Below are 16,661 nucleotides of genomic sequence, written 5' to 3'. Positions count from 1 at the left end.
TCTTGTGCTGGCGCGCCTACCCAAGTCCAGGAAGCAGCGCATTAGCGCTCTCGGCTAACCTGGTGGGCGAAAAGCGACTGGCACTGATTTGTTTAGTCACTGAAACTTCAACAGGAATAACAAGTGAATTGCAGTAAAATAGAAGCCAATGTGGAGGCCCAGATTTGCTTAATAGGTACAACTCAGCAACATTTTACTTTAATCTCAAGTAGTTGGCCAACCAGTGACCTGGACTCACCTGCGGGCGCGGGCAGGTGGGCGAGCAGCAGCGCCGCCAGCAGTGACGTCACAAGGGCGGCCATCCCGCGAGCCTTCAGAAGCAGCAGCAGCAGCAGCAGCGTCGCCGCTGAGCGCAGCCGCCCCACCCTCCTGGTGCCACCATCTGCAGGCAGAAGAGACACACGTCACACGTGGCAAAGCTGTGGGCTACCTGCTGCAAGGAAACGCAAAGTGTACAGGGTGTTCCAACAATTCCTATTACTGTTTTCTCTGGCTTTCTATGGCTTGTAGAAAAAAAGTTTTGACAGGAAACCCACATCCAGAAACGTACAATTTGTATATAAATTAAGTTGATGAAAGGATCACTAATAAATCTTCAATTTCATGGTACAGTAAGTAATGGTAGAACTGTACAACATATGTATCAAGAATGGTTCAAGTGGCTCTGAGCACTATGGGACTTGACAGCTGTGGTCATCAGTCCCCTAGAACTTAGAACTACTTAAACCTAACTAACCTAAGGACATCACACACATCCAAGCCCAAGGCAGGATTCGAACCTGCGACCGTAGCGGTCGCGCCGTTCCAGACTATAGCGCCTAGAACCGCTCGGCCACTCCGGCCGGCCTGTATCAAGAATGTTTTGCAGATAACCTCCGTCTGTCTTCCACCACTTTCGCCTAATTTGAGCAACGGCTGCGAGAAATGAGTACATACTAAACAAGGAGGGTTGACGATGGTGCTCCAATGATGCGCATTAGGAATTATGGATCACATGTATGAATAAATGTGTTGCAGACACAGCTTGCAGCGAACAGCAGTGTCTCCACATGGAGCAGATCCCATAGAGCACACAGGTCAGAGCTGAATGTCTCCACTGTGTGCATACTGTGAAGGGGGAGATTTGAAAGTGACCCAAATTCATACTTATTTTACACTAAACATTTCATTTCTAGATGGGTTATACATCAAAAACTTATCTTCTAAGTCCCCACATAACCCATTACTGAGTAAACTATGTACCTCCATGAGATGGTGGTGTTGGGGAACACGCTGCATTATGGAAGGTAAATAGATGCAGCTCAGATGAATGAGGAATCATTCTGGCGACGATGTAGAAAGCAGATGGGGACATGACTTGAAGTGTGGATTCTTATGCCTCGGCTTCAGGGATTGAGCAACTCTGAAAGAGCGAAGTTGGTCGCCTCTTGGCGTGCAGCTGTTGTGAATATTGTCGTTTTTTCCATTTTCTGTCGTTCCTTAGTTGCTTCAGAAGGTGAGGTACATTCCGTCTTTGGAACAAAAAGGAAAGGCAGTCTGTTTTAGCGTACACTTTCCGCTTCTTTTATTTATGAAGCATCTTCGATGGCGACTTCTAGTGTTTGACTAACAAGGAAAGAAGCGGAAAGCGTATGGCAAAACAGACTTCCTTTCGTTTTGTTGCACAGATGGAACATACCTCCATGTATCGTGAATATGTATGGAAGTAGTTGAAGGATTCCGAAACCAGAAGTAGGCGATAGCGTATTGGACGCTCACGCCTTATTAGAGTCGTGAAAGTTGGAGGCTTGGTCGCTCTGTAAAAAGAATAGGTCGAGATCTACCTGACGACACACTACAGTGTTTCAGATGACACGATTTGCACACGGCCACAGACCAGTGGAGGCACTACTATGCTTGGTGGACATTAACCTGGAATTTCATGGCACTCGTGGAAGTAATTGAAGGCACCACAACAGCTGTGAATTGAATGAACATTATAGCAAACCAACTGCATACCTTCGTTATTGATATCTTTCTCGACGGCAATGGCACCCTCCAGCTGCAAAATTGCCCGCATCCCAATACTCCAGTAGTTCTATAGCGATTTTTGGAGCATGAGAGTGCATTCATGTTGATGGATCCAAGCCTGATATAAGCCCTGGCATGCTTAAAGACGCAGGCTCCGCTCCTACAAACCATGTGGATTGTAAATAACGGGATGTTATTCCTTTCTTGATGGCTGAGGACAAACACCGGTAGATGTTCACTGGAGAATGAAGAATGTGTACAAGGCAACATGTCTGTCGCAAATAACCATTTTGGAATGGTGCGAGAAGTTCATGATACCGCACATCCCCATATGACAAATGTCGTCATGCAGAGACTCTGTCCATTCAAGTGGGAGACACTCGAGAACCCGCCCTATACACCCGATCTCTCCCAATGTGATTTCCATGCTACCAGTACGTCATAAAAGGTTTTGAAGGGTCGAAGATCCCTGGCAGACGAGAATGTGCAACAGGCAGTTACGGACTTGTTCATGCAGCGTGACACTTTGCACTTTGTTTTACTGAACGGGTATCTGTAACCTGGTGTGTGTGTGCGTGTGGGGGGGGGGGGGGGGATGATTGCCTCAATGCTCACAGCGATCTTGAACTGTACTGCCTTCAAATGGAAACTTATTGATCGCCCCTTACATTAGCTCCACAGCTCTAATTCCGCCATTACTGCTCGACGATCGAGGCTTGATTGTGAAAAACTTGCGCAAAATTTACGATTGAAAGTACTGCTGTCCGAAAGGTGGGAGTGCCAGCGATGGCACTAATTTCTCCCACCTTTCGGACGCATACGAGTCCCGCAGCAGCAGCATTGGATTTCTTTTGAGAAAATCCACGAATCGATTCAATTTTGCACTTGTTCATATGGCCAGAAGTGCTTGTCAGCCAGGCTATACGTCATTAATCGGATAAGGTCGTAGTTAGAGGGAGAAATGTCTAGAGAATGTAGCAGGTGGGCTAGGACCTCCCATTTTAACAAGTATTTTATAAAAGACATCATATTTACACCAGTGACTGTAAACTTTATTTCACGATTGCAATTTCGGCCTTAGGCCATTATCAAGTAAAGATGTTATGGCTATTAGGCCATGTCAACATGTTCACTTGGTAATGGCTTAAGGCCGAAATTGCAATCATGAAATAAAGAAAGTGTTACAGTCACTGGCGTAAACATGATGTCTTTTATAAAGTTCTACATGACTGTGGATCCCAGGTATAAAAAGTTAATCTCTAAGTATGTTTCGACGGGTTTCCAGACATGGGATCAAGCACTGCCATGTTTCAAAATCAGCTATTTATGTCTGCGGCTGTATTGGGGCCATTTGGCTGTCAGTGCAGGGCTTAAATGCATGAAATGATTTGAGCCGTGCACGACTCGTGTTCAGGCCATTTATTGTTTGTTATCTTCAATTACGGTACTGTCACCTCGTTTTGTTATTCCATTTACTGGCGTCCCTAACTTCCTGCCTTACATTCCCTTGAGCGGCAGCAGCAGCACGTATCGATAAGTGCACTGTCGTACGATCTCTGGAGCGACCGTTACTATTCCCGGGTCGTCGTGTGTGTGCCAGTCAGTTCGGGATAGACCAGCAGTGCAGTCGGGACGCAGCAGCAGTGAAGTCGGGGATGCAGCGCCGGCGAGGCGCCGACAGCCAGTGCTCGCCAACCAATGGCGACCCACATGAACTGTCCAACAGAGGGAGATTGGAGTGGGACGACCATTGGTTGGTCGTTCGGTTGGTCGTCTCATTGGCCAATGTATATTTGGTCCTATCACCATTTCCGGGCCTGGGAAGTTGGTCAGTTGGCATGGGGCAGCGGGGAAATCTCTGCGGAGCGTAGTTTGGCTGGGCCCGCTAGCAGCCTCTATGCGGTGTCGGAATGCAACGAGGTTCATGGATCACCGATCCTGGACATCAAAGTTGAGTTTTGACTCAATCTACCAGCAAGTCACGACTGTTCACACTGTGTCGTTTGGAATTCGTTGTCGCCTGTTGGGATATTCCCACGAGCAACATGTGTTTTCAAGTAGGCAAATTTTAGCCATCCTCCAGTGGAGTTCAACTGTACTTGCTTATTTGAACTGAAGTGCACAAGCGGAATCTTCTGCCTTGTGGCCGTTAACGTCCCGGATACTTGCCCTGGCCATTGACGTAAATCAAGGCAGTGTATTTTCCTCATCGTGTTGTCGCTGTCCAGCACGGTGTATAGTTTGACAGCTCAATGTATAATTCGTTGTGGACGCCAATACCTTCTATGTTGTTCCATTGAACTCCCTGTGTGTGCTGGTAGGGTGAAGCGGATGTTATCCTGTCGGTGGGTCCGTTGACTGTCTGTCGGTTGGGTTGTCGTAACATCGACAATGGTTGGGGCGATTGCCTGTCTCACCTTAGCGAGAGTCAGTGTTTGATACCAGGCCGACCTACGGAAACTTCTGAGTGCCCTTGGGTGTACTGCCTTTTCTTGTTTGTTCTTATTGTTGTATGGCCTGTAGCCGATTCTTAGATTAGGGTTGTTTTGCCCTTAAGGTATCAGACGGTTTGGGCCTTCGGCCTAATTTAAGAAATTTTTACGCAAAGCCTTTGGCATTTTTAAAATTAATGTTATTGAGTCTTAAGTGTTGGGCTTTCCGCCGATTTTGAATTGTTTGATCTTAAAGTATCAGATTTTTTGGGCCTTCAGCCTAATTAAGGAACTGTTTTAATATAAGGCTTTGCCTCTTAAATTTCTGATTTTGGTTGAGCTTTAAGTTACTGGCTTCCAGTCGTTTTGAAATTAAACTGGTCTTGCCTTTAAGGCATGACAATGTACGGCGCAATAAGCTGCTAATCAGGTTCCAAAACTAAAGCTGTTTTTTTTTTTAAATTTTTCTTCGATCTCGTAATCTTTGATCAAATAAAAGGTTGTATGTTCGAGTGTAACTGACAGCCCTTTCCACAACTTAAACCACCTGTCCTGTCCTGCGGGTTTAGCAGAGTGGTTTCAGTGGTTTTGGAAACCTTCTCTCTTTCTCCGCCATGCCAGTCTTCAACGTCGAAATCACCGTTCTTGAAGGGCTGGAACAATTCTATGCTCGTTATTTCACTAGTAGGTGCCTCACCACAGGTCTTTCTCAACATCTTCCTAGCCTCAGGCGCCGATATCTTCGTGTTAAAGCAAACAATAAATACCCTCCGGAAATGACGAGAATTGGGCTCTTAAGCTGGCATATCCAGTCGAGAATAACTTTATGATGCAATCACAAATAAACTAATACTTTGACGACGTTATTTTTCACATGTCTAAGTATTGTCTCATTGCATGAGACTTAACTCAACCTGCTCCTACTGCTGTCTATTGGAAAACGGCGGTAGCAAAGCTGAAGACGTAATACTAATTATAACAATAATAATGATGATAATAATAATAACAAAATCGTGTGGCTCAGCGGCCTGGTGCAAGTCTTTCTGTTGGACGCCACTTCGGCTGCCTGTGTGTCCCTTTCCTACCCTAATTATCTAACAACCGAGGCAGTGGGATCTGGAGTTCAACGTGGAACCCGAACCACGTGCCGTTACTGTTGAGTCCCCACATCATTGAGAGGTGGGCGCCAGATTAAAGGCAGATTGGAATTTTCATGATCCGACTGGGTTTCGATCCCAACACCTCTCTGTTTCCCGATACACCCTTTCCCAGTAGTCCACCAGACTCTACGTACAGATGTAGTGAAGTGCTCATTTAGGTTTCAAATCTGTAATTTCTTCCAGAAAAAGAAAAATAAATAAAATAAACTGTGTAATCTATTCAATAGGCAGACGGATCATATACCAAACAAAGCAAAATGCTATCGATATAAATCTGGCTGAAACAATCGAATGGTGTACCTGGAAGGGCAGCAGAGAACTTTTCGAACTGTTTATTGCTCAGACATTTTGATGATCCCTATCACTTGTTCCTTTATGATCTTTGTCTACAAAATAGATTAACATGAACTATAAATGATGATTTACTAACTTTGCCGAGCATTTTGACAGTAAAGAATGACCTGAATTATTCAGTAGCAGGGAGCCGTCGTACAACAGTGCTCTCCTCTACTTTCTTCCCCCACCCCCCCCACCCCCTCCCCAGCCTCCACACGTCTTTTGTGTTATGCCTAACTCAACCATCCACTGAAGAGCCGTAAACCTTTTAAAGAGAGTCAAAGCCACGGTTCGGTTATTTGGAGTATTTGTTGCTAATCAGGAATAATTTCCTTAAAATGTCAGAATATGTAAGGAGGAGGTTGTAAGCAACGAAACAAAGAAAGCCCAAAGACCAAAGGAGACTAAAAATGAACTTATGCCCTGTAGTGTCACATCGTCTTAGGTACGCTTGCATTTCGATACGATCTTTTAGCTTAGAAACATCTGTGACGTAACAGAATCATCTGCGAAAAGGTTCATGTAATTCTCATCGTCATCCAGTAGTTAATTTATATACACTGAACACCCAGAGAAACTGGTACACTTGCCTAATAACGTTGTAGGGCCTACGAGAGCACAACACGACACAGCAAGGACACGACTAATGACTGAAGTAGTGATGGAGGGAACTGACATCTTGAATCCTGCAGGGCTGTCCATAAATCCGTAAGACGATGAGGAAGTGGAGATTTCTGAACAGCACGTTGGAAGGCATCATAGATACGCTCAATAATGTTCATGTCTGGGGAGTTTGGTGGCCAGCGGAAGTGCGTTCCTGTAGCCACTGTGTAGCAATTCTGGACGTGTGGGGTGTCGCATAATCCTCCTGAAATTGCCTAAGTCCTTGGGAATGCACAATGGACCTGTGTTGATGCAAGTAATCAGATAGGATGCTACGTACATGTCACCTGTCAGAGTCGTATCTAGACGTATCAGGGGTCCCATATCGCTTCAATTGCACACGTCCCACACCATTACAGATAGTCCCCTGCTGACATGGAGGGTCCATGGATTCATGAGGTGGTCTCCATACCCGTACACGTCCATCCGCTTGATACAACTTGAAACGAGACTCGTCCGACCAGGCAACATGTTTCTATTCATCAACAGGACAATGTAGGTATTGACGGTCCAGGCAAGGAGTAAAGCTTTGTATCGTGCACTCATCAAGGGTACACGAGTGGGCCCTCGGCTCCAAAAGCCAATATCGATGATATTTCGTTGAATGGTTCGCCCGCTGACACTTGTTGACGGCGCAGCATTGAAATCAGCATCAATTTGTGGAAGGGTTGCACTTCTGTCACGTTGAACAATTCTTTTCAGTCGTCGTTGGTCCCGTTTTTGCAGGATCTTTTTCCAGTTGCAGCATTGACGGAGATTTGATGTTTTACCGGATTCTTAATATTCACAGTACGCTCGTGAAATGGCCGTACGAGAAAACCTCCACTTCATCGCTATCTCAGAGATGCTCTGTTCCATCGCTCGTGGGCCGGCTATAACACCACGTTCAAACTCACTCAGATCTTGATAACCGATCCAACAACTGCGCCAGACACTTGCTGCCGACCACCGCACCGTATTCCGTCTGTTTTCATATCTCTGTATTTCAATACGCATGCCTATACCAGTTTCTTTGGCGCTTCAGTGTATTATGCTTCAAGTTACCTTAACTTCTAAAGATTTTTCTCCTTTGAGAATGATACGCTTTGTTCTGTTTGCCACAACTCTTCAGTCCAATCACACAGCTAGTTCTACATCTTTACACTATTATTTTCTTTCTTAGGAGAAGAGAAACTTCTTATCCAACATCGCAATAAAACACTGTATTGTGGATAACTGCTTTCGGTAAACTATGTTACCATCGTCAAAATTTTGACAGGTTAGTATAAAAATATTGAGCCAGGTGCACAGAAAATCTTTCCATTAAATCTCCACATACCCAACATATGACGTGAATGATGTGTTGGCACGTCAAAAGTAAAAGTTAAAATTCCTGCGTACACAAGTCGCCACGACATTGTATGCGTATGACCACAAGTCATGCATGCTAGGGCAGCACACGACTGATTGTCAACAGCAAATACGAAGAAATACAGAATCTCCATTCACCCGCGTCCACGATATTTACGATGAATAAATGAAAACGAGGACATAGTGTGTCTCATTACTAGCAGCATATCTCCAGACTGATTTATATTTCTAGCGATTCTTTCGTATTTCGTGACATGAAAAACACTTTGAAAGTATTCCGTTACATATTTTGACAAAGTTAGAAGATGTGACAGAACTATATCGTCGTTAAAAAATATTTTTGCAAGGTGGTGCTCCAATGATGTAATACGTTTACGAAGGACACGTTGGTATATACCCTCAACTGCTAAAATGATGGCGTACTAATATGTACTTAATTAATTTATGTTGTCATAATTCAAGTAATCAACGCTAGTGGCCGATTGCTGTAGGTACGCCGTAGGTTACGCAGCGTCCGTCCTGTCCGCCTGCGACACCGGCATCCCGCATGTTGTTGTTGTTGTTGTTGTTGTTGTGGTCTTCAGTCCTGAGACTGGTTTGATGCAGCTCTCCATGCTACTCTATCCTGTGCAAGCTTCTTCATCTCCCAGTACCTACTGCAGCCTACATCCTTCTGAATCTGCTTAGTGTATTCATCTCTTGGTCTCCCCCTACGATTTTTACCCTCGACGCTGCCCTCCAATACTAAATTGGAGATCCCATGATGCCTCAGAACATGTCCTACCAACCGATCCCTTCTACTGGTCAAGTTGTGCCACAAACTTCTCCCCAATCCTATTCAATACTTCCTCAGTAGTCACGTGATCTACCCATCTAATCTTCAGCATTCTTCTGTAGCACCACATTTCGAAAGCTTCTATTCTCTTCTTGTCCAAGCTATTTACCGTCCATGTTTCACTTCCATACATGGCTACACTACATACAAATTCTTTCAGAAATGACTTCCTGACACTTAAATCTATACTCGAAGTTAACAAATTTCTCTTCTTCAGAAACGCTTTCCTTGCCATTGCCAGTCTACATTTTATATCCTCTCTACTTCGACCATCATCAGTTATTTTGCTCCCCAAATAGCAAAACTCCTTTACTATTTTAAGTGTCTTATTTCCTAATCTAATATTCTCAACATCACCCGACTTAATTCGACTACATTCCATTATACTCGTTTTGCTTTTGTTGATGTTCATCTTATATCCTCCCTTCAAGACACTGTCCATTCCGTTCAACTGCTCTTCCAAGTCCTTTGCTGTCTCTGACAGAATTACAATGTCATCGGCGAACCTCAAAGTTTTTATTTCTTCTCCATGGATTTTAATACCTACTCCGAATTTTTCTTTTGTTTCCTTTACTGCTTGCTCAATATACAGATTGAATAACACCGGGGAGAGGCTACAACCCTGTCTTAGTCCCTTCCCAACCACTGCTTCCCTTTCATGTCCCTCGACTCTTATAACTGCCATCTGCTTTCTGTACAAACTGTAAATAGCCTTTCGCTCCCTGTATTTTACCCCTGCCACCTTTAGAATTTGAAAGAGAGTATTCCAATTAACATTGTCAAAAGCTTTCTCTAAGTCTACAAATGCTAGAAACGTAGGTTTGCCTTTCCGTAAACTTTCTTCTAAGATAAGTCGTAAGGTCAGTATTGCCTCACGTGTTCCAGTATTTCTACGGAATCCAAACTGATCTTCCCCGAGGTCCGCTTCTATTAGTTTTTCCATTCGTCAGTAAAGAATTCGTGTTACTATTTTGCAGCTGTGGCTTATTAAACTGATTGTTCGGTAATTTTCACATCTGTCAACACCAGCTTTCTTTGGGATTGGTATTATTATATTCTTCGCCTGTTTCATACATCTTGCTCACCAGATGGTAGAGTTTTGTCAGAACTGGCTCTCCCTAGACTGTCAGTTGTTCTAATGGAATGTTGTCTACTCCCGGGGCCTTGTTTCGACGCAGGTCTTTCAGTGCTCTGTCAAACTCTTCACGCAGTATCTTATCTCCCATTTCATCTTCATCTACATCCTCTTCCATTTCCATAATATTGTCCTGAAGTACATCGCCCTTGTATAGACGCTCTATATACTCCTTCCACCTTTCTGCCTTCCCTTCTTTGCTTAGAACTGGGTTGCCATCTGAGCTCTTGATATTCATACAAGTGGTTCTCTTCTCTCCAAAGGTCTCTTTAATTTTCCTGTAGGCAGTATCTATCTTACCCCTACTGAGATAAGCCTCTACATCCTTACATTTGTCCTCTAGCCATCCCTGCTTAGCCATTTTGCACTTCCTGTCGATCTCGTTTTTGAGACGTTTGTATTCCTTTTTGCCTGGTTCATTTACTGCATTTTTATATTTTCTCCTTTCATCAATTAAATTCAATATTTCTTCTGTTACCCAAGGATTTCTACTAGCCCTCGTCTTTTTACCTACTTGATCCTCTGCTGCCGTCACTATTTCATCCCTCAAAGCTACCCATTCTTCTTTTAATGTATTTCTTTCCCCCGTTCCTGTCAATTGTTCCCTTACGCTCTCCCTGAAACTCTGTACAACCTCTGGTTCTTTCAGTTTATCCAGGTCCCATCTCCTTAAATTCCCACCTTTTTGCAATTTCTTCAGTTTTAATCTACAGGTCATAACCAATACATTGTGGTCAGAGTCCACATCTGCCCCTGGAAATGTCTTACAATTTAAAACCTGGTTCCTAAATCTCTGTCTTACCATTATATAATCTATCTGATACCTTTTAGTATCTCCAGGGTTCTTCCATGTATACAACCTTCTATCATGATTCTTAAACCAAGTGTTAGCTACGATTAAGTTGTGCTCTGTGCAAAATTCTACCAGGCAGCTTCCTCTTTCATTTCTTAGCCCCAATCCATATTCACCTACTATGTTTCCTTCTCTCCCTTTTCCTACACTCGAATTCCAGTCACCCATGACTATTAAATTTTCGTCTCCCTTCACAATCTGAATAATTTCTTTTATTTCATCATACATTTCTTCAATTTCTTCGTCATCTGCAGAGCTAGTTGGCATATAAACTTGTACTACTGTAGTAGGTGTGGGCTTCGTATCTATCTTGGCCACAATAATGCGTTCACTATGCTGTTTGTAGTAGCTTACCCGCATTCCTATTTTCCTATTCATTATTAAACCTACTCCTGCATTACCCCTATTTAACTTTGTGTTTATAACCCTGTAGTCATCTGACCAGAAGTCTTGTTCCTCCTGCCACCGAACTTCACTAATTCCCACTATATCTAACTTTAACCTATCCACTTCCCTTTTTAAAGTATTCTAACCTACCTGCCCGATTAAGGGATCTGACATTCCACGCTCCGATCCGTAGAACGCCAGTTTTCTTTCTCCTGATAACGACATCCTCTTGAGTAGTCCCCGCCCGGAGATCCGAATGGGGGACAGAACAGAGATGCGGGATGCCTCCATCACAGCGAGTGAAACCAGAGCAGGTGTGTACAGTACGACCGCGGCCGCTGCCGGCGACGAAAACACAGCCACCTCGGGTCTTAGCCAACGCCCGCCAGGGTCCGCTATCCGCGCATCGACAGCAGCGGAAGAGGTCGCTATCAACAAACGGATTATTTTCCTGCTCCACTCACGAGATCGTAAACAGTCCCAGAAGATCCAACCGCCAACCGGCCTTTTAAGGCGGCACAGCGCCGGCCAGAAGGCAGTTCGACACGCCGCCCGGACTTGTGGGGATCTTCCGTCCCGGCCGCGACATCCACGAACCTCGTCTGCTGGTAGCCCCGAAACGTCAGGAGTGGTAGCTTCGGACTGTGACTCAATAGTGTCCATTGACAGTCATCTGGCCTCCCTTGACAGCTTGTGCCGACCACTGTCTAGTAATTCTGTTTCCGTCTTTTCTTTGATGACCTTTCTTGAGCGAAAGACGTGTGAGGAAAACATTTTTTTCATATTCTTCTAAGATCCGAAGTGAGATCCATACTTCGTTTGTTGTTTAAACTCACTTGTTTCGACTGCTAACGCCAGCCGCGGTGGTCATGCGGTTCTAGGCGCTGCAGTCCGGAATCGCGGGACTGCTACGGTCGCAGGTTCGAATCCTGCCTCGGGTATGGATGTGTGTGATGTCGTTAGGTTGGTTAGGTTTAAGTAGTTCTAAGTTCTAGGGGACTGATGACCAAAGATGTTAAGTCCCATAGTGCTTAGAGCCATCTGAACAATTTCGACTGCTTTGCAGGCATCAGCAATGTCCTTGTTTCTTGTTTTTTTCCAAACAAAAACAATTGAGGAATATCGTTCGCGTTTTGTCTCTGCTACCGCAGATACTGCAGTTTACTTTAATCCATGCAGGTTCCGTGTATGTGTCATCGAGAGGGTGGGCGACTTTTCGATTCGCACTCCGACTGAACAAAGAATTAATCTTGGTGAAATAAAGGCAGGCAAACGACATGTTATTGTTGGCCTACTGATACAGTGAAATGAGCAAACGATAACTATGAAGACCATGATTATAAAGTTCGTAAATTAACCAATCAATCCGAAAAAAGTTTCAAGTACAACACTGAGCAACGGAAGACAGGCTCAGCAAATGGAGCAACATAGATTGATTTGAATATGCATAGACCAACCAGAAAACAGCAAACAAGAACCTCGGGTGCGAAAAGCGTTCATCGGTAGGGCTCAGGGAGTGCACACAGCCACGAGCAGCGGTTAGTCCAGCCACATCCAAAGTGACCGACTGTAAACATGTACCCAACAAGAAGTGTTAAAAGCCGGTGAGATGAACTTGCAGACAGATTAAAAATGTATGCTGGACCGAGACTCGATCTCGAACACGGGAACTTTAGTGGCCAAATGCTCAGCTATCCAGACACGAATCGAAACCTACCCCACACCCCTGGATAACTCAGGTGAGAGCGCACTTAATCTGCGAAAGGCACTGCCATACGGTCGTGATCTGCCAGTGAGTTTCACATCAGCGCGCGCTCTGATGCAGACAGAAAATTCATCCTTGGTATGGTTCGTTCTAAGTGTCTCATGAACCCACGAAGTAATGCATGAATGTACGACAGCTCATTTCAAGTTCGCTGATGACGAACACTTGATATTAATGTAACTGCCTTTGGTATCAGTAAGATCTGTGTATTTTGAGTTGTTCTTTCTGTCGCTGTGTGCATTGTAACGTGTTTCTGTGAGTGCACATCAGCAATCTAATTGTTATTTATCTTTACCGTCACTAAACTGCACTTGGGTAACACAGGTTTTTGCTGTTGTTTGATGCAGTTTTCCGAGTTAGTCTATATCGTGTTTGCCTCTTCACCTTCCCTTAACTACTACAACATGTATCAGTTTGTGCCTACATACTGTAGTGAAGCCTCGGTCTCCGACTACAATTATTACGCAGCATACTCCCACGGTTGTCAAGTTGACGATTATTCGTTGTCTCAGGACGTTTTGTATCAACTAATTCCTTTCTTAAGTCAAGTTTTGCCCTAAATTTCTTTTCTACCCAGTTCAGTTCAGTATCTCTTCTTTATTCTCCAGATTTTCCCAGCTCACCTTTTCCTTTACCACGTAATTTTCCACATTGTGTTATCTTCCTGTCTTTCTTGTTTACCGCTGGTGTTTCACTTTCCTACAAGGGTCTAATCGTACGAGCGGTATATCCGCCGTTCCTCGTGTTCAGTAACGGCAGGTTTGGTTGAACATGATGTAACTGGCAAGGTGCCGTGAAGTGGACGCCTCAGGAAGGTAAGCGAGCACTGCAAAGTGCTAAGAGTCGCTGCAGCTTCAGATGGGGTGGGGGTCGCTACCTAGCCGACCGCTGGCCAGGAATTCCAGGTCACGTTTAGGTGAATTATACCGCTGCGTGCTTGTGAGCACCAAGCAATATGGCCACTGTCTGACTGTGCTAAGACTAAAAGATCCGAATATTCCCTAAAAACACAAAACCACTTCCAGACACTTACAGAAAGTCTCATAATGCATTGTAGTAAAGAGATGAATTCAATAAAATTGTTGAAATTTTCATTCTATAAACGTTAATAAATACAACGACTGGCTGAATGAAGACATGACTTTCACTAACGATTGTCGTTCCGTTTGAAGATCTATAAAGTATAAATAAAATTAGATTGTTCTGTGGGTTTTAACGTATCATAAAGTAATATCTCTCAGCAAATTGTCTAAATACGTATTCTACATATATTTGAATTATGCAGATGTTGCAACATACATAGTCATTAGAATGGTGACCTAGTTCCATGATGAAATTACAATGAAATCCAGACCATTAGCTGCTTACAGGAGTTGATAAATATCGACGGGGACAGTTGAAAATGTGTGCTCCGACCGGGACTCGAACCGAGGATCTACTGGTTACATGGCAGACACTCTATCCGACTGAGCCATCGAGGACACAGAGTATAGTACGACTGCAGGAACTTATCTCTGTCACACTACCCGTGAGACCCACATTTCCAATTTACTGTCCACACGCTACATTAGTAGTGCCCTTACAGACTATACTCAGTAATCGCGGGAGACAATTTAACGATTCCCGTAACAATTTGAGCAATGTCAGTGCATCCGCACTGAAGAAGATCAGTGGCCAGTAAGCCTTCTCTATATAAAGATTTTATCTGTTCTTTCGGTCTTTGCGCGGCCAGTGAACGGCATGCGTTTTAATCATAATTTGGAGACGTGCTCCTATTTGATGTGTTTCTATTTGAGACAGAATTTTTTAATGTGACAGTTTAGAACTTTAAAAATTATTCGACGGTAAGTGGCAGTGTAGCCATCAGTGACTGATTTTTTTTTTTTAATTTGTGGTAAGGTCTCGTGGGACCAAACTGTTGAGGTCATCGGTCCCTAAGCTTACACACTGCTTAATCTAACTTAAACTAATTTATGCTAAGGGCAACACACACACCCATGCCCGAGGGATGACTTCAATTGGGGGGGGGGAGGGGAGGGGGGGGGGGCAGCGCGGCGAACCGTGATAAGGTCTACCCTGCGCGGCGACTGAACTTTGTCGTGGAGAATTGAATATTATATGTAATCTTGAGAGAAGTTACATAACTTTAGGAATATTATTTGGTTTGAGTGATCTGGATGCACTGGACATTCCCTTTGAATTACATTCGTCATTGTCTGCGAAAGCTCTGCATGCTCTACTATATCATTTAATTGGTCTCTTATTGTTTACTGTGTTTAAATATTAGGCTGAGACAAGAAACTCTTCTTTTAAAATTAGTTATGTTTTGCAGCTGTGCAGGTGACTGTATCCAATACAGAGGAAATTTGATTAAAAACACCTTCGGTCACAATTTATTTGTCTTTTATTAAATTACGCAATTCATTTAGGACGCTGTGGGTCCTCCTTCAGGCGTAAATCGTCTAATACATAATTTACATTTATTCTTCAATGAGGTGAAATGAATTTTCCTGTTATGAGAAAGTTAGATATTAGGATTCATATTTTGTGAAGTGAGTGTGGAAATATCTGAGAAACAGAGAGTAAAAAATACAGAGAAAACTTTCCGAACAGATAAGGACGAGCACTTTTAATTTTTAGAGGTCATCATACTTTGGATTTTTTGGTTTTTTCATACTGTCGTCGCAATGACGTCACTAAAGTTCGAGGATGTTTACAACAGCTTAAAAACACTTTCAGATGTAGTTTAACACGATTTCATCGAAGATGAAGTTTATCACATAGTGCCAGGGATCTGAGTTTTAAGAGGTTGATAAATGCAAGGAATAAATTTAAAATAAGCCTTCAATATTATTAAAATAACTATGTCTAGCGAAATCTGTGTGTTCATTTAATGTAGATTCAGGCTTTTTGATTCTGGGGAGGTATGTTTCCAATTGTTGTAACAGATTTAGGCTCTTACCATTAGCTTTATTGTGTAATATTACCAAATTGTTTTTCATTTTATTGGTGACATGTTTGGTTTCTAGCATATGCTGGGCAATTACTGATTGTGTTTGACGTAAATAAATTGCTAGCAAACTTTAACCTCAGGGATCATCCCTTTGTTATCTCCTTTAGTTGTTAACCATCAAATTAATTACGTTTTCATGAAATACGAATAGTCGATGCTTCCATAAGCGTTTACTGCAGCAATATACGGCCGAATACCAAATTTGCAGACGAGCCATTTTCAAATTTAAGATCTTGTACTCACGTTCCGGCAGTTAGTTAGCAACACATGGTTCTCAACTGACGACTGATATCGTAAGATTTATCACTTACGAAGCACCCTCAAGTTAACATGTGCGAATTCAATAGAGACTTCCTCACACATTTGTGTTGTTAGACTAGCGACCCGCCTCGGCTTCGCCTGCCATGGCCAGATAACTTGTCTAGTGTAGTGGTAGTGATTTGTATACACAAACCCCAAGTGATCCATTGCATCTGTTACTGAGAACCGTTGCGAAATCCCTATAGTTGCTCTTGAGATTATCCTTGATATACAGACAGAAAAACGGAGTTTAATTCATCGCAATTCAGCCAGATTGCACGAAAGTTTTGTAGCTTAAATACACAAACAAGCATCCCTCGCGAATCTGTTTATCTACGTAGGGACTTTAAAAAGTGGGTTCCACGTATCGCCCGCGCTATTTGCGCAAAGAGAGTGTCGCATTGTCAGAAGGGAGTATATGG

The 16,661-nt window shown here is 43.4% G+C and overlaps 1 protein-coding gene across 1 annotated transcript in view; it reads right to left on the bottom strand.

Moving 5' to 3' along the window:
- LOC126481703 (epithelial discoidin domain-containing receptor 1-like) overlaps window positions 1-16,661 on the bottom strand; it is an 833,514-nt gene that overhangs the window by 579,852 nt on the left and 237,001 nt on the right. The window contains exon 2 of the mRNA XM_050105651.1: window positions 239-382. Coding sequence (XP_049961608.1) covers window positions 239-302 — 64 coding nt within the window. The 5' untranslated portion in view covers window positions 303-382. The remainder of the gene's footprint in view (window positions 1-238; window positions 383-16,661) is intronic.

Source organism: Schistocerca serialis, chromosome 5 (assembly GCF_023864345.2).
Source record: "Schistocerca serialis cubense isolate TAMUIC-IGC-003099 chromosome 5, iqSchSeri2.2, whole genome shotgun sequence".
Classification (NCBI taxonomy): Eukaryota; Metazoa; Arthropoda; class Insecta; order Orthoptera; family Acrididae; genus Schistocerca; species Schistocerca serialis.
The sequence above is the reverse complement of the archived record's forward strand: the minus strand, read 5'-3'. Positions and strand labels throughout refer to the sequence as shown.